At 46.8% G+C, this 18,450-nt stretch overlaps 1 protein-coding gene across 1 annotated transcript in view; it reads right to left on the reverse strand.

The window, feature by feature from the left end:
- Positions 1-236: 236 nt before the first annotated feature.
- The window catches only part of PLXNA2 (plexin A2), a 177,190-nt gene continuing 158,976 nt past the window's right edge, over positions 237-18,450 (reverse strand). Inside the window, exons 25-30 of the mRNA XM_026661161.2 lie at positions 12,593-12,692; positions 9,253-9,443; positions 8,446-8,615; positions 4,920-5,132; positions 2,834-2,984; positions 237-1,453 (exon numbers count right to left, since the gene is read on the reverse strand). Of these exons, the coding sequence (XP_026516946.2) occupies positions 1,358-1,453; positions 2,834-2,984; positions 4,920-5,132; positions 8,446-8,615; positions 9,253-9,443; positions 12,593-12,692 (921 nt within the window). The 3' untranslated portion in view covers positions 237-1,357. The remainder of the gene's footprint in view (positions 1,454-2,833; positions 2,985-4,919; positions 5,133-8,445; positions 8,616-9,252; positions 9,444-12,592; positions 12,693-18,450) is intronic.

The raw sequence follows: 18,450 nt of genomic DNA on the forward strand, positions 1-18,450 counted from the left end.
TCGTTTTGGACTTTCTCTCACTGTGAGTAAAGATTCTCCCTCTCCCCAACAACAACAACAACAAAAAGTCTTATGCTTCACCTTTGGATGACCTTGCATATGCTGAGAGAAAAATGCAATTGGAGTCTGTCCTGATCTTATGTGTAAGTATAAGAGTGTCTCAAACAGAAAAGCAATAAATATGTTATCTCGCTAGGTCTACGCTTTTCAAGTATCACTTGCTGTAAACATTGGTTTTAGTTTGTTTTTTTTACTGCAAGAAATCACATTGTGGCTGGAACAAAATAACACTAGTCAACTAACAGCCCAAGCAACTAAGTCAGTCTCAGCCCAGCTCTGCTCGACTGTACAAGATCAGCCAATTGGTTTTGCTTAAATTGCACCTGTAGAAACCTACAATGCACCAATTTCAGTTTAAACAGTATATGACTTCCTTAGTTTCAAATGCCACGAAGGGCAGAACATTCTTCAGGAACACGAGTGCAGCAAACAAAAATACCGCGGAATCTTTACACCGGAGTGGAGCTGGGTGTTGAAATGGAATGGAAATAAAAGAGAAAAATGTTTAAAATCAGACCCACCATCATTCAACAGTAAGTGGGATTTAAAAAATATATATATAATATCTATATATTGACACTATATAAATACACAGATAAAGCTGGATTTCAAGACAAACAGGTTAGATGATCTGATGGTTCTGTAATTCAGGTCAAGTTCTTTCTGGTGCCACTGGATTTATTTCCAGCTAAACTATTATCTTCCTTTGTGTAAAAAGGTTTGGTGCAAACTTGTGCTCATATTTTTTAAAAGTTCCCAGGAACAGGAATAATTTCATTTTCCAATTTTTCCGATTAGCATAGGAGTCTATTCGCAGAACGTCTGAGCCACACACCACGGGAAACTGACGAGTGAGAGAGAGAGAATTTGGAATTGAACTTTGTTGGCTGAATTATCTGTGTGGCCACTGTGGTTGCTTTAATTTTTTTTCTTTCCCTCTTTTTTTAAACCCTTTAAATACAGTTTTCATTATTTCCTAATATATATCAAATGATTTTCATGCAAAGTAGCAGTCACGGAGGCATCCAGACTCCTCAGGTTCCTTCCTTCCACACATATGACTTGAAGAATTACTCCAGCTTGACCCTATTTTGCATTGAGATGCACTGTCCTTCTTGCTGTCCTTTCAAACTGGAATCTAAATGATTTTGAACTTAGTATCTGGGACAATCCCTGCTTCCCCCAGAGGATGTTTCAGTATTTCTATGGGTCCGGTGCCTTCCTTGCTTGTTCATACTCTTCATTCCCAAGAGTAACTAGTTCCTTCTCCTGGTCCTAGGAGCACCATCTCCTTTCTTCAGCTCTCAATAGACATGGCACAGAGAAGCTGTTCTACTTTGTATGCCAAGCGCTGCCTGCGCGCCTGCTCATCCTGCTCCAGAGCCCCGATGATCTGGGGCAAAATAAACATGATTAATGTAAACATTCCAGAAAGGAGAGAAAAAGAAAGAAGGGAGGATGAGGGGAATAAATAAATACAGAGAGAAAAATACTCAGAGATGGACTCTAGGTGTTAATGATAACATGCAGCAAAGATACCTAGGATGGGTCCAGTGTACTGAACTCCCTTCCCTGGGCAACACAGCGGCAGTGGTTAGTGAAGCTGGTAAAACAGAAGTACTTGGGGCAGGCTAAGTTAATGCCGCTGGGCCAGTACAGGTCTGGCAAGCCTTGCCCAGGAGTTGGGAGGGCCACCTGAGGCTTACGGGTCACTCCCCAATCTGAATGCTCTCCGCGCTTGGAGGGCTGAGGCTGGCCTGTTGCTGTCAATCCCTCCCCTTAGTTTTGTTCCTTCAAAGAAACTTAACTAACGAAAGACAAACAAAGCACTGAGTGCTCTTCCATTCCCAGCCATGCTGATTTATTTGTTGGACTGTTTGCTGCATGTTATACTATCAACACAATCATTCCCCTGCTCTTGTACCGTTGACTCTACATCCCGTCTCATTTAGCATGAAAGTTATGAGATTTTAGTCCCTAATCGGAAGATGGCTGTGGCATTGTATCATAAATGCATACATGCAATTAAATGACAAAAACCTTCCTTTTAATGGATGTAATTGCAAAACAGGTTCTTCTCACAATGAAAATGAAGGGGTGGAACAGATGGCGAGAACTTGGTTTCAAGTGATGCATTCATTAAAGGAGCCCAGGCTGCCAGCTTTGCTGTGACACAAAATTTGTGCCATATTGGAAGTTCCCTGAGGATGTTGGAATTTGTGAGAGGGTTCGCTGGGGCAGGACGATTTCCCCCTGCATTTGGAAGTGGGCTGCACCGAGGGTGCACCCAGGATCAGGAATTCAGAGCTGCCCACACAATGCTTCAAGGGGTTGGTTCTCATGGGATGTGCTGCACTGGCAACTCTGGAGACCAAACCGCCTACTGATGCACAGCACAGATACAGCATAGCTAGCAGCAGTGCAAGCTTCAACCGTGCTGCTCTACCAACCAGCTCTGAGGGATGAGAGGGGAAATTGGCCTCCAGGCCCCATTCAGTCTTTGGCCTCCCTTCTGAGATTGCCAGCCAGGAAGCCAACTGTGCTATGTGGAGAAGCCTATTCATGCCAGGAACAGGACTGGGGCTAACCACCTGTCCAGGGTGACTTTCAGTCACTACCAAGCCAGAGTGGAACTGAACTGCCGACCTAGAGGTGAAAGGCTCCGTATCCCACTTACACCCAGAGCCACCTCCCAACGGACTCTATCTGTCTAAGGTGGCTTGGTGGCAGGATTGCAACATATCCTGTGGCCCGGGGGTGGGGGCCTGCTCACCTCTTCACTGTACTTGCTGACGTAAGAGTAGATCTCATTGAGCGCGCTCAGCATGTTGAACTCAATGGCATGCAGGCGCGACTGCTCCGCGAGGTAGGCATTCATATCCTGGTCACTGATGGCTGGGAGCTTTGCAATGTCTGCATAATACCTGGGGAATGAAAGGTGAGAGACTAGTGAAAAACATATTGGCAAGGAAGGGCACCATGTACGCAGCAGGGATGCCAATGCCTCCTGAATGTAAAACCCCAAGGGTTCAGTCTCAGCTAGCATTCATTGCCCAGAACGGGGGTCTGCAGTTCTATCTGGCCTTTGTGAAGCCAGCAAGGCCTCTCCTCCCTATTGCGCCTAACCAAGCAGGAGCCACGGCGAATCTGGCCCTGTGCATATCAAAGGAAACATTTTACCCCACACTGAAATGCAGCAACTTCTGGAGTCCTGGGAACAGAGAAGCTTTATGACTCTGCACAGTAATACTGTGTAATGTCCATCCAAAAAGTACACCAAAGTGGAGAAACTGAGGGATAATACCTTATCCAGTGGAAACTACAGGGGGGATTTGTGTGAGGCAGACAATAATGATCTGAACTGCAATCTGGGTCAGGCACCAAGGCTAACACTCCAAGATAGTGCCATGGGATCTTTAATGGTTGAGGTCTCCATTGCACATCTAATCTGAACGTCAGCACCGACCATAGCAGCATGCGTGTTTGAACTGTACTGTTTGCTCTCTCCCTTTCAACCATCCTACAATGTTTGCTCGGGAACCTGCCAACTGGGAGGCAGACTGGTTCACCATTCATTCATGGTCAGCATAAAATTAGCGAGGAAACCTCTCATTTTAGTTTAAACTCTACCATTAAAAATTCTTATTATTCACTACATTCCTCTGATAGGTAGTCAAAAACCAGCAAGACTATAGGTGACACACCTGTCCAACAAGAACATAAGAACAGCCATATTGGATCAGACCAATGGTCCAGCTAGCCCAGCGTTCTGTCTTCTGACAGTGGTCAGTGCCAGGTGCTTCAGAGAGAATGAATAAAAGCATCCGCCAGAACCACCATTGTCCTCCTGCAAATGCTCCTCTGCTGCGAGACCTACAGAACACCTGACAATGGTCAGATGGCTGGCGTGCTGTGATTTCTGCTTATCACACTGACCAGCATCGCCTCCTTGTGCTGCCCTTGTCTGTCTGTTGTATTCACCCCGTCCCCTCATCTTATATTTAGGCTGGAAGCTTTTGGGGACAGGCACCATCTTTTTGTTGTGTGTTTGTACAGCGGCTAGTGCAGTGGGGTCCTGGTTCACGATGGGGGCTTGGCAATAATGATGCTTGCCATTGATTCAGAGGAAGAACACCACTAGCACCATGTCATCTTCCATCCAAGATCTCATCGGCTCCAATGCTGTTTAGACCATGGAATCAGGCTACGTGATGCTATGGCTGCAGGTCCAGCAGTGCACATGTAATGCTGACAGACCTCGGCAGGTGGGATTAAACCTGGGACCTCTGAAGCTAAATGCATGAGCTAAAAGCCACATGCCGCTTAGCTAAGGCTGCAGCAGACTCATTAATCACTAGATGGTCTAGGTGCCAGTACAGCGGGACAAAGCCACAGATGCCGACTTCCTCTCTTCCTGGGGGTGCTCAACACCCAACTCTGCCCCAGGCCCACCCCCACTCCACCCCTTCCTCCAAGCCCTCACCCCTGCCCGACCTCTTCCCGCTCTCTACCCTGAGCACGCCCCGTCCCCACTCCTCCCAGTGCCTCCTGCATGCTGCTGAACAGCTGTTCTGCGGCGGGTGGTAGGTGCTGGGAAGGAGGGGAAGGAGTTGATCAGCGGGGCTGCCGGCAGGCAGGAGGCGCTGGGAGGAGGGGTGGAGCTTGGCTGCCATTGGGTGCTAAGCACCCGCTAATTTTTTTCCATGGGTGCTCAAGGGCCGGAGCACCCACGGAGTCGGTGCCTATGGACAGAGCGCCGCACCAAGCAGGCATGGGTTACATACACCCTACAATGGCTGACCAGGTGGTGCAATGAGACAGCTGCTGCTGCTCCTGACCATGCTCCTGCACTGACCTACCTTTCTACCCAGCTCTTGTAGCTGGGGATATCCTTGGCATAGAGCAATTTGTTGGAGGGGGAGTCCTTGCCCAGGCGGTGCTCTGAGGTGGAACAGGAGTCCATGAAGGTCTGGGCGACGACAGAGAGGCAGGCGTCTGTGATGCTGCCTTTGTGGATATCGAACACAAACTGGGGGTTTTTAATTACGTTCACCCAGAACCGGAGAGGGAGGCTGCAGGAAAACAAAGGAATAAAAGTAAGTCACAAACCCTAGAGACAGGAGGGGATCTTTCTTTCCCATGTATTTCAGGTCCCGCAATGATCTGCTCAGGGCTATGCCCCTCATAAGCACTAAGTGGCAGTAATGGCCCCACAGTCCGTAGTGGTGCCCTAAGCAGAGCTGAGCCCATCTCATTACCAAATCCGGGCCAGGCGAGTGGCCACTTTTCTTCTCTGATTTTCCAGCCACCCCTTGGCCCAGCCCCTGCTGACCCTGCCCACTCTGGAGTGGCTGCCTTTGACTTGGTCTTGTACCACATCAAGGGGCAGCCAGAAAGGCCCGGGTGCTGAAGCCAAGTGGACTGCAGGAACCGTACTGTAAGGCAGAGAGGAAACTCTCCATTTTAGGAGAGCCCCCCAGTATTTGCCAGTGTTGGGTGCTGGGGTTTAGGAGGCGATCCAGGGGGCTCGGGAGGTCAAGCGCAGTCTGTTAGTCTGTATCTCAGCGTTCTTTAGAGCGAAGGTCTGTGGCACTGAGCTGGTGAGGAGGTGGGGTGCTACTAGAGTCCCTGCAGTGAGCAGAGTCCAGGGCCTGTTCCCAGCCCGTCACCCTGGAAGGAGCACATCAGGTATCTCTGCCTTCCCCTTACCCCCAAATCCTGGGCCTTGGTAATCAAAGGAGAATTATTCTTCCCTTTTCCTTTGGCTCTGTAGCAGGATCAAAACCCAGCTGCTGCTTTCTGTTAGCTTTCAAGTCCCAGCTCTCCCTAGCTAGCCGGCTAGCTACAACCAAGGCTTCAGCCTTAACCCTTGGAGCACTGCAGATGAGTTGCTCAATGCCATCGCACAGCAGAGTCTCTTGTCAGTGGCCTCAACCCTCTACATGCTCCCAATCGCTGCTCTCTGCACGATGGCCCGGAACTGCTTCCAATGCTGACCGACTCTCCGGCTACTTCCCAGACCCCCCTCAGTTGGCTAAACCGCCTTCCCTCTTCCAAGCTGTCACACCTGTTCTCAATACCCCCCTTCCCTCACATCTCACCCTGCGCCCCTCCCAGCTCTCCTGCTACTTCTAACAGGTGACCTGAGTCTACAACCCCAGCTACTAAAGTCTCTCAGTTTCCAGGTGGGCTCCCCCAGGAGATCTGATGTGGTCTGAGACTTAACCCTTTCCTTTCTCAAAGGAGCCATGCCTGGTCCTTTTCTAGCTGATGGAGCACAGGGCTCGAACTCCTGAGCGATACTCCCATCTAGGGTGACCAGATGTCCCGATTTTATAGGGACAGTCCCGATTTTTGGGGCTTTTTCTTATATAGGATCCTATTACCCGCCCACCCCCGTCCCAATTTTTCACACTTGCTGTCTGGTCACCCTACTCCCATCCCGAACGCTGACCTCGGTAATATCTGGGACAAACCACTTCCCCTCTCAGTGCCTCTATTCCTCTGTCTGACAATGCTCGGCTCTCTCCTAGGGGCATAGCAAGCACTCACTAATGTTTGGAGAGCACTATGGAAACGTAAAGACACAGTGAAGGCTCAATGTAATGATTAGTTTGAAAACTAGAATTTACACCTCTGCCCTGACTCCTCCTTTGTTCCCGTATGCAAAGCTGTACAATGGCTGGGTCCCCATCAGCAGCCGGAACCCATGTGGTTTGATGGCGGTGGTAGAAAAATCTTTGTTGTTCGACACCGTTTCCCTTTATAGCTTTAAGAAGTGTCATTTTATTCAGGATTCAAACATTTTATCCTAATAGCTCCTTCTTCTAAAGCTTTCAATAAATTGTTTTTAGCTTCCTACGGCCTTAGCAGGGAATCCGGCTTTTGCAGACATGATGATTTGAGGCTTTTTAAACCATGAGGGACTGGTGAAAAAAAATAAAAAATCTTCAGGGGGCTACCATTTGTTATGGATTCCCCACCCCTGACCCCAGAGGTAAATTTCTAACCCACGGAGCTTTTAATCCTAAAATAACAGCAAAGGCAAAGATGTAATCGCTCCAATTGTTTTGAGAACATTGAGTCCAAGCTGCAGTTTGTGTCAATTGCACACAGTTTAAGTGTGAGCTCCATTCATCTGCTCTCTCTTCCCTTCTCCCTCGCTCCCTGGAGCACGGCTCCCGAAGCATTTGGGAAGGAGCAGCTGCTAACTGACCTGTCACCTCTGAGCAGTAGCAGGCATTTCCCTTTTGATAATATCATACATGTAAGGTATGGCTGTTAACTACCTGCCTGTATACAACCCAGCCATTTCCAAAATCTCCTCTTCTCATTATTGGAGGGCAGGGGTGGTCTTGGGGTTAAAGAACTGGACTGCGATGCAAGACACCTTTGTTCAATTCCCAGCTTTGCCACAGTTCCGTTGTCTGTCTTGTCTATATAGATGGTAAGCTCTTTGGGGCAGGAGTTAGATTTTATTGTGTGTACAGAGGCCTCTAGGAACTACTGGAGTACAAACAACAACCATTAATAATTCCTACCCCTGGAATGAAAGGAGGGGTCTGGAATTTACACTCAAAACCACATTTGTCTGAGTGGTGAGGTGAAAAAGGTTTGTAGGAGGGGTATTAGTTTATCCTATAATAGCCCCTAAATAATTTAACAGGCAGTTTGCAGTTTCCTGGATGCTTCATACTTAGAAAAATAACCAGATTTTAACAGATGAAAGTTGTAAATGAAAAGGCAGGGAATGCGTCGCTTAATTCTCAGTGCTAATTTAGCTCTTTGTGGCACTGTCAATAACCTGTAGCTTCTCTGAGGTTGGAGAGCAACAGCAGAAGCTGGTGTACAAGCCAAGACGGAGATGCACTGGCAGTCCTGTCTGTGTGGTGGGGGTTCCTGATTTGAATCACAACAGGTCAGAATTGAAGTACGTCGTCACAGCCGCAAGGAGGTCCCATAATTGGGACGGCACAGGTACCGGAGGTTTGGATTGAAGAGTATTAGCAAAGCTTTGTATCAGGGGTGCCTCCTTCCATTATATCTGAGGGCAGCCAGAATGTGACAATCACCCCCAAGTGCAAAAAATGCAAAAGTTCACTGAAAATGAAAAGAACCAGGTTTGAGACTCCCAGACAGAAGGACAGGGGCAGCGTTTTGCACAAAGGAGCTTATGCTGGCATCTTCCTTGACAAGGAAAGAAGGGAGGTGTGGCAGCAGCAGGTTTATTCTGCGAAGCACACGTGCACTCCGAGCTGCCTCCAATTACACAGACGATGTCCCTCCTCCTCCCGCTCCAAGCCCCATCCCCGTGTTTCCATTCTTTTCCAGGTTGTGGATAATTGCTCAACAGTGGGGTCCACCCCCCACTCCCCATGCTCTTACCAATTGCTCTTCCAGGTGTGCCTCACATCTGTGTCGTGGATGCCGTGCTTATCTGCTTGCTCATCCAGGAAATCGAACATGTATTTTATGGCCAGTGGGAGCGCGCTGCCTCGGTGCACAGTACTGAACAAGGTCTCGAACAAGTCATCCACGAATTTCTGCAGCGTACCCTAATGGGAGCAGCAACCAACGGGGTGATGGGAGGGATGTATGCACACTCGGCTAAACAGCAACAGCAGGAGGGGACACCAGATGGTGACACGGGCTATGCACAGCTCCAGAAAGGTATAGGTATAGACCCTATAGGAATATGTAAGGTATATGTAACCTTATAGGAATGGGCTGGCTGCACTTCTGAGGCACATTGGTTTTATTCTTAATGTTAAGCACCTTTTCTTTTGCTTCTGAAATGCAATCTGTGCTATAACCATTGCTGAGGGCATTACAAAAGGATTGCAGATTCCCTAGGCTGAGGAGACGGGTAAAGCAATTGTAGCTTCCTTCCAAATTTTAGTGGCCTTTACTGCTGGTGAAAGGATGGAGCATCTAGAAGTTTTTGGAGCGATTGCCAGGAAACCAGGGCTCTATTTCTGGCTCTGCCATTGAATTGTTCTGTAACTCCAGGCACATTTATCCTCTCTGCACCCCCGCTCCCCCTGAGTAAAATGGGGATAATAATGCCCAATTCACAGACAGGTCGCAAGGCTTCATTAATGGACACTGAAGGCTTGAGACAGGGGCTGAGCATTGTGTCTTTACAGGCCTATTTATACATTTTCCAGGCAGACTCTGGTGCATATTGATTACCTTTGTAGCTAGGAGCCTAGTCAGGTAGATCTCAGACACCATCTTACTGCCCCGGTCGCCCTCCTTCTGGTCTCCATGGTCATGGTTTTTGACTAGGTGCCAGACTTTCACTCCGCTCTCTAGGTCAGGGGTGATCATGGGTGCCCTGGAGCGGAGGCTGTCTGGGCTGCCTGTGTACCGGAATGTTGAATCTGAACAGAAGGGAAGAGAAGCTGGTGATGTCCAAAGGAAGCCGCTTCTATCACTTCTCTGCCTCTCCTTAGTAGATCCCCCCTTCACTGGATTATTTGCAGAGCAATTAAATAGAATACATTGCAGACACCATTTAAAAAAGCAGCATTTGCCACAAGCGGCCACACAGGAAAGAGTGAGGGGCAGGACTTTGTCTCCGGTGAGGAAGGGGTTAACTCCAGCTGAGCAGCCCCTTGTCCAGGGGAAAGGGTAGGAGAGTGGCTGTTTGAGAGAGGGAGGTGGAAGGCTGCCTTTATGATAATCAGATTGGGCACCCAGGGCTGAACAAACCTTTGCTTTCTTGTTGTGTACTAACCTTCGCTGACGGGGCGGCTCTATGTGTTTTGCCGCCCCAAGCACAGCAGTCAGGCGGCTTTCGGCGGCGCGCCTGCGGGTGGTCCGCTGGTCACGCCGATTCGGTGGCGTTTCTGCGGGAGGTCCGCCGGTCCCGCGGCTTTGGTGTACCCGCCGGCGAATTGCCACCGAATCCGCGGGACCGGCGGACCTCCCGCAGGCATGCCACTGAAGGCAGACTGACTGCTGCCCTCACAGGGACCGGCAGGCCGCCCCCCGCGGCTTGCTGCCCCAGGCACGCGCTTGGTGCTCTGGTGCCTGGAGCCGCCCCGTTTGCTGACGCTACATCTGCTGGCGCATCATTCCAACAGCTTGCACTGGTGGTGATGTTGCCTTCTAGGCAAGGACACAGAAGCCTGGTGGTATCTCAGATACCACTGGGAGTGGGTAACTATGTCCATGTGATGACTTCGTAAGGGGGAGGGGCACACTTTTGAACACTTTTTCATGACATCATACCTTTAAAATCTGGCAAGTTTATTTTATACACATTCCTCAAGGTGACTGTGGCACAGGGAGGAGGGATAGCTCAGTGGTTTGAGCATTGGCCTACTAAACCCAGGGTTGTGAGTTCAATCCTTGAGGGGGCCACTTGGGGATTTGGGGCAAAATCAGTACTTGGTCCTGCTAGTGAAGGCAGGGGGCTAGACTTGATGACCTTTCAAGGTCCCTTCCAGTTCTAGGAGATGGGATATCTCCATTAATTATTATATTTCAGAGAACTTGAGCAGCTCAGACTCTCTTTTTATAGTTTTAAACGCCACGTACTCTATCCTCCTCCCAGTATCTCTCCCCCCCGCTACCTTCTGCTCCAGTCCAGGTCCATGTATGTGTGTGAAATAAGAAAAATGAAATGAAACAGAGACTGCACAACACAAGGGAGTACTTGGGGAGTGTCAGTAACAACATGTGGCTAGCACACAACTCTTCCCTACAGTCATCTGTTACTGTCACAGAGCTCCATGAGCCCTTTCTTCTCATTCAGATTCTGGGACTCTTCCTAACTGGTTAACCTGATTTACTCACACGCAGTCCCATTCAAAGCACAGCCATTACTCACATGCTTAACGTTAAGCATGTGCATGAGTGTTTGCAGGATCAGGGCCTTAATATCAGCTCTCCGTAAGTCTGATTGCAGCTGTCCGGCAAAATCCAAACAGGGCAGAAGCTGTGTTATTTTTAAAACAAGTGATGTGGTTCAAATGTAATAAAAAATCAAATTAAGAAGTGACTGAATTAAACAGCAGACCAATGATAGGTTGTATCTGCAGTGTGTGCTTGTATCCTTTTGGCCCCTGTGCAGGCAGGGTCAGGGGAGGGGAGGAACGTAAGAAAGGCCATACTGGGTCAAACCAAAGGTCCATCTAGCCCAGTATCCTGTCTTCCGACAGTGGCCAATGCCACTGCTTCCCTGCAGGAGCCCTGATCACACCCCTTACTTTCACCCCCTTGCTCAATACCCAACCCTTCCTGGGGGGCTGGAATAAATTCCTCTTTGGAGCATGGGTAAGGTGCTCCCTTAATCACCGCGCTCACTGCTTAGTGATACGAGGTGCTTCAGTTCCCCAAGGAAATGTATTATCCTGGCTCCACCCACCCACTATCCATTCAGCCTGTGGCCTGTGGCAGAACGTTCTGGTGAGACTATCAAACCAGCACACTATCCACCTCTCTCAAATGCTTGCTTTGCTGTGGCCAACTCAGCCTCCCAAGTCTCCACTCGCCTTTCCCAGCACCAGAAAGAGTTAAGGGGATCAGCACAGAGAAATATAACAGTTATTACAAAAGTTGGTAAAGTTTCATCCCTGATTAATACGCAGACAAATATGAATATTCCAGCCAATTTAATTAAAGCACGAGGGAGAAAAGGAGGGGGGGGGGGAGGCTGGGAAGCATCTAGTAATTCTATTTTTAAACATGGCTCTGTACTGATGCATAATATGGAAAGTAAATCTGCATCCTCATTTGCATTTTGTCTGCACAATTAGAATTATTAATATTAACATCAGCAAAGATCATGCATACTTGCAGTTCACAAATGCTCTTGCACCTGATGCCGATGAACAAGCATTGGCATTAATTCCCCAGTCTGGGTCCCCTCCCCACTTCACCTGAAGAACAAACGGAACTAAGGACTCTCACTTGCACTGATTTTTATAGGTGGCAAACAACCCTTGCTATGGTGCACAGAGTCACAATACTGTTCTGCTAGCTGGAGGGTCTCACACTATTCAGATGGCGCTGCAGAACTCTTCCGTGATGGTACTCGGAATAAAGATTTTGAGAGCCAGGAAACTGGGAAAGGAGGTGGGTCTGTCAGGAGAGCTCTCTTTGGCTAAACAGTCCGGAGAACGAAAGAGCTGAAAAAACCTGTGCGCCAGGGACTTCTCCACCATCCTTTATGAAGGTGTATTATTACTACTGTGTGTACAAAGCTATAAATGTGCACTTGGCATCTAACAGACTCAATTATTCAGACTGTAAACTCTTTAGGGCATTGTCTGTAAAATGCCTACCCATACTGCTATGCAGATAATAAATAACATTCCCAGTTCCCATGTGTGTAAAGTCTTGCATGCTGCGTTAAGAATACTCTCACTTGTTGACTGGAACTAAGCAAAATGACGAGCTGAGACCAAAAAAGCTTGTTCCGCTAATGATTCCAGGCTGGAGCCTAAAGATGAGTCTAGCAGTGGAAAAGTCAGGTCGCTGCCTGTGCGCCCTTAAATCCCCAGCACTTAACCCTGCTTCTTACCGTATCTACTAATGGAGGTTCGAGATATGCTGGCAGAGGCGGGGATGTTATAAGAGGAGGTCTGTTTAGGAACGAGTGCCACCACGGAGCGGTCTGACACCTGGTAAGGCAAAGAGACAGAAGAAAGCGGATGAGTGAGATTAGACCACCAGGAGGCACTGCTGCTGATGCCACCTTTGGAATGTAGAACACTGCCTGCTAAGCAGCAAACACTGAAGGCTGTACGTTTTAGAATCCAGACTTTGCAGGGAGCTAACAAAATGACACCTTGGTCATGACGACAGGGGGAAAAAACCGAATCACAGTAGCCTGCTGTTTTCTTTACACAAGAGAGATACCCCTCTTTATCTTGTTGTGTCCTCTGCTGGATTCAAGCCCCTGAAGGAAAGGGATGATAAATGAAGACATATTGAAGACATTTTTGGTCATTTTGATTTAAGATTACATTTTATCCAATAAAAACGGAGAAACTCCAGAATTGTTGCAATCCAATTACAGTAGTAACGCAAAGGGAATAAAACAGCTATAATAATGTTATGGACCATAAAACACTCTTATTAAACCATTTTTTATTTTAACAATTTTTATGAACTTTAAAAGTTTGATTTACAGCTGAACAAGTCATAAAACCATCTTTCAGGATCTTAAATTGTTGGGCCCTCTATTACACCAAAAAAGGATTAAACGCTGGGAAGTCAAACTATAAATGAACATTAGCACTAACGAGATTCTGTTATAGCAGGTTTTAGTGGCAGCGTTTAATTTTACCCTCCCTATAAATCTAATAGTCATTGGAAGTTTTTAACTTATCTTCATTAATTAAGAATCTACAGATTTCAATGGAATAGACCTTAGCATTTTTTAAATTCTGAACTGAAAACCTTATGATGCAGTATGGCAGGGGAATAGGAAAGTGAACCCTACAGTATCTTCAAGTTGATGTGCCTTCTAGGGCTTAGCCAGTGATTTACTTGAGAAGGGTGATGGGTTACACAAAGAAAACATCCCCTCCTTACCCCAAATTATCTGTCCCCTAGTTCTAAATACTCAATTTGCCAGCCAGGATGCATTATTCCATAAATCTGGATACTGGTCTGAGTAGGTGCTTCCGTGGAGAACTTATTAAGGACTCCTTTTCTTCTCGTGCAGTGACACCCACTCATCTATCATCTCTCCACCAATCACCCTGGAACTTCTCTCTCCATGCTGGTCTTGCTCTGACGAGCGGCATATCGGATTCTCTCTCACAAACCGTCTTGGATGGGTAAAATGAGCTGCTTATTCTTCCTCCTAAACCCTCTCCCCACTTTCATTTTCCTGCACTATTCTTCACACCACCTCCCTCCCTGTCAGCCTCATCCCTTGAACGCTCATCTTTGACTTCCCACTACCTGTACACATCCAGGCTCTCGTCACATCTTGCCACTTGACTCTCCACACCATACCGAAAATCTGACCCTTCGATTCTGGCCCTGTGGCCAAAACACACGCCTGGGCCCTGGTCAACCCCTCGTCCCTTATGGGCTCCCTGAGACCCTTATCTCTTCCGTCCATTCTGTCCAAAAGGCAGCAGCTAAAATGACCTTCATCACTCGATCAGCCCCTGTCATTCCCTCCTATGAAGCCTACCAGTGGCTTCCCAATACAACAAGTCTGAACTTCATATCCTCTGCAAGATCCTGCAAAGCTCTGTTCGAGCCTCCTCTTGGATGCACTCCTCCTCCTCCTCATTCTAACCCCTCCTAAAGACTCCTATTTTTGCAAGGTCCAGAGACTTTAAACCTATGTTGATTGTCACATTAGAGGAGACACAAGCAGCATGGCTTAGAACTCTTTGGGGGCAGATTGTACAGTGGCTAGCACAATGGCACCCTGATCCACGACTAGATGCCTGTAGGTGGTTACTGCCAAACAAATGACAACCCTGGTGCAAGGGGGTGCAATACTGCCTGATGAGACAGAAAACCAAGCTTCTGACCACACGTGGTCACTATGGAACCCTGAGCACCCTCCCTGAATATAGGTGGAGTCACAGTGGTGTTGAGGCAAACTCCAACTGGGATCAAGTATCAGAGGGGTAGCCGTGTTAGTCTGAATCTGTAAAAAGCAACAGAGGGTCCTGTGGCACCTTTAAGACTAACAGAAGTATTGGGAGCATAAGCTTTCGTGGGTAAGAACCTCACTTCTTCAGATGCAAGATGATTACATTCCACCTCCCTAAATTCCCCCTGCAGTTTCAAACTGAAGGTAGTTTGAACAACTACTGCCAGTGCAAAATAGCTGGCACATTCCACCTTAGTTGCAGGAAAATGATCTCTAATGTATAATGATCTGTAAAGTGCTTTGGGATCCTTCAGGATGAAAGAAGCTATATAAATGTCAGTTATTATTAATAAATAATAATAATAATAATATGGCTTCATGTTACACACAGCAAAAATGAAGTATTTCTATTTGGCTAAGTACAACACTTCACACCTCTGTTATTTCCCCTCTTCCCGCCACCCACCTCATTTCACACAATTTATTAAGTCACTGGAAGGAACGATCAAGTGGTGATATTATTTTCTTAGGCTGTTATTAGCTGCCACTTTGGTTTAATTTCACTAAGGTGAAATCTAAGCATTCCAGTGCAAGGAATACAAAGGAAGCTCTGGATTTTCACACAAAGATGCAATCATTTCCAGGCTGCTATGGTTGGATACGGTTTCATCAGAGCTGTAGTTAACTAGGAGAGAAGTATTAAAAATTCCACACACACAGAGAAAGCACTCTCGCTCTCTGAAGTTTGGGCAGAATGACTCTTGTCAGCTAAAAAGCGCCAGTGTACAAATTAGCATCAGATGCAACATGCATTCCTTTCCCATTCTGCCTTGCTGCCACCGCACTCCGATAGAACCCTGGAAACACACGAGAAATTGACTGACTTTGTTTTACAACTTTACACATATTCTGGTTCTTCCACTGGCTTGAAACATGCCATGTGTAACCCCTTTAAAAATAATGATAAAAAATAGAGTGGGGAGAACAACAGACAAGATGTCCAGCTAATACCTTCTTTATTGACATGGCCTGGCAAGGATACCAGAGCAGCTAATGAACTACAGCTTTGGACATTCAGTAGCCAAACCACTATAGGTGTCTGAGTCTCATTTTCCATATGAATGTTCCCTGGCTGTTGCTAATTTTTCATTTAAAATAGTCTTCTAATCTCTCAGCCCTTCCAGCCTCCCAGTGAGTGATGTCTCTTCATGGTTTGCTGCCTCCAAGTTAACCCTGCGCAAGCCATTGTAAATCATTTGATGTTAAATTCCGAGTGGTTCATTTTTCTTGGGTAAGTCTGTGTGAGCATATACTACAGAGTTTAACAGGGATAGGGCTCTACAGAAATGTAGTATGATTCTACAGAAATTCTTCTAAAAGCCCTAGAGAATTTAACAGTGAATGAGACCCTTTCTACAGGTATTTTTAAGCCATCATACAGAATTCAGCAGCAGGGATACAGCTCTCTATTCAATTCTATAACACAGTTCAAAAATAATCTATAGAAAGCTGATCATTTCCTATTAAATTCTATTTGATTTTTCCATACAGGGGATGCTTGTGAAAATCAGATTAATGGCTGGGTAGACAAGATTATCAGCTGATGATGATGTAGGTGGGACGTTATCATCATAAAAAACCCAGAAAAAAAAAAATCTTGCCTTGAAGAGCTGATGAAGAAATGTGGGATTAAGAGAAAGACTTGGAATTAAATCATCAACCTAATAACAAGTGATTGCTGATACTGTCCAACAAACTAGAACCTGCAGCTGTACCATCTTAAAGTATGATCATGCTAAGCAGGAGTAAGGCTGGATTAGTTCTTGGATGGGAGACCTCCACAGAAGACAGTACTTAGGAGCTGCAGGAATTGTGTCAATTGTGTTGGCAATTCACCGATCCTTTTGATTCAGTGTCCCAGTATAGAGGTAAGGGGCTTGTCTTTCAGCTAACACTTCCAGCACGGCCTAGTAGATAGACAGAGCACTGGACTGGTACTCAGGAGACTGGGTTTCTACCTCTAGCTCTGCTTCAGTTTCCCCATCTGTAAAATGGGGATAAAAATAGTGACCTTCTTTGTAAAGTGCTTTGAAATCTACTGATGAAAAGTGCTATACAAGAGCTAGGCATTTTATTTAAAGCAAGATTCTGACCACTCATGGGTCCTGAAGATGCCATGGCCCTTCTGCCAGAGTCGAGGTGTTAGCTCCGCTATCTTATCTGAATGACAAGGCCACACAATGAGTCAGTGGCAGAGGCAAAATGCTCAGTCTACTAGCCAATGCTGCCTCTTAAAAAGAACACAAAGGAGCTTAACATTCAACGTGTTTGCAGCATGATGTGCACAGCAGAACAGCAAATGCTGTTGCAGACATCAATTGCACTTCTCCCCACACAGCTCACTACATCTTCAGGTCTCAGCGTAACATTGCTTCGCATGAGGGAAAGAACAAATGGAACATTTCAGAACCGTACAAATGTCTGATATGAAAGACGGGATGACTTTGTGGAGGTAGTGCTTATTTTCACTAGAAATGGGCCAGAACAACCCTTTGGGAGAGTTCGGATTGGACTTTTGTGGCTTGGGCCCATTATGATTTTTTTTTTTTTTTAAATCCAACTGGTTCTCCCCTCCCTACTTACCTGCTGATCACAAGTTCCCTTGCTCCTCCCCACCTTCTCTTATTAATCACTTCTTTTTCACTCACACTGTCTTGGTGCACATCTACCCTGGCGCTGGGGGTGTAATTTCCAGCTTGTGTAAACACTCTCATACTAGCTTTGATTGAGCTACAGTGTTCAAAATAGCAGTATAGGTGCAATGATGTAGGCGGCAGGCTGAGCTAGCTACCCTGAGTACAATCCCATCTGAGACCCTAGGCACATACTCTGGCATCTAGCCCATCCTGCTGCAGCTACACTTATTTTTAGCACATAGCTCAATCAAAGTGAGCACATGGACCTCAGGATACATGGCCCAAGCCAATCCTAATTTGTGCTTGCCAACTTAAAAGCCAACTGTGGTGGCCGTATCTGTGATGTGGACACCAGTCTGCTAGGAACTGAGCTAAGACCCATGAAACTCATTTCAAAGAGAGGCCACTGAATAGCCATGAGATAAGTCACCTTTAACAAACAAGCAAAGTAAAAAGGGAAAGGTTTCTGTTCTACAGGCAACTGATTAGTACCTCATGGAAAGATCTGCTTCTCTTGAGAAACCATTCTGCTCAGAAAGAGAAGTGTCCTTGTACTACACTAACCTCCTTTCTTCTAGTGTCTAATTAGGAGGGTTACTGCGAGGTAAGTTGAAGCTACAGGAAGGCTATGGACAGGGGATAAATGAAAGTCCATTAGGGGTGCAGTACCAAGCACTGGGCTTCAAGAGCAATGCCTCTACTAACTAGAAATCAGTTTCATGGGGGGTTGGATACAGTTCCACTCCAACACATTCCTTCTCCCCTACAGCAGAACATTCCAGCATGTGGTAGACAGATGGACCTGGCTGAGTACGTACCTTTATCTCTCTCTCTCTCTCTCTCTGACCTACCATAGTTAACACTTTCTAGCTGCTCAACTCTCACCCAAGGCAGGCTATGCTTGGCTGGTGTCATGAGCGTAACAGCAGTAAGAGACAGAAAGAAGCTTGTAGGTCATCTGGTCCATCCTGGTCACTGTGGGATGCAGCATCTCCGCTAGCATTCTGACCAGTCTAGTTTCAAATGACCCCAGTGATGGGGCTCCTGATGCTTCTCTTGGGAGACTCATAACAAATTTCACCGCTTCTCGATTAAGAAACATTTCCCAATGTTCAGGTT

This window comes from Terrapene carolina, unplaced genomic scaffold, assembly GCF_002925995.2.
Source record: "Terrapene carolina triunguis isolate 2854851 unplaced genomic scaffold, T_m_triunguis-2.0 Scaffold926, whole genome shotgun sequence".
Lineage (NCBI taxonomy): Eukaryota > Metazoa > Chordata > Testudines > Emydidae > Terrapene > Terrapene triunguis.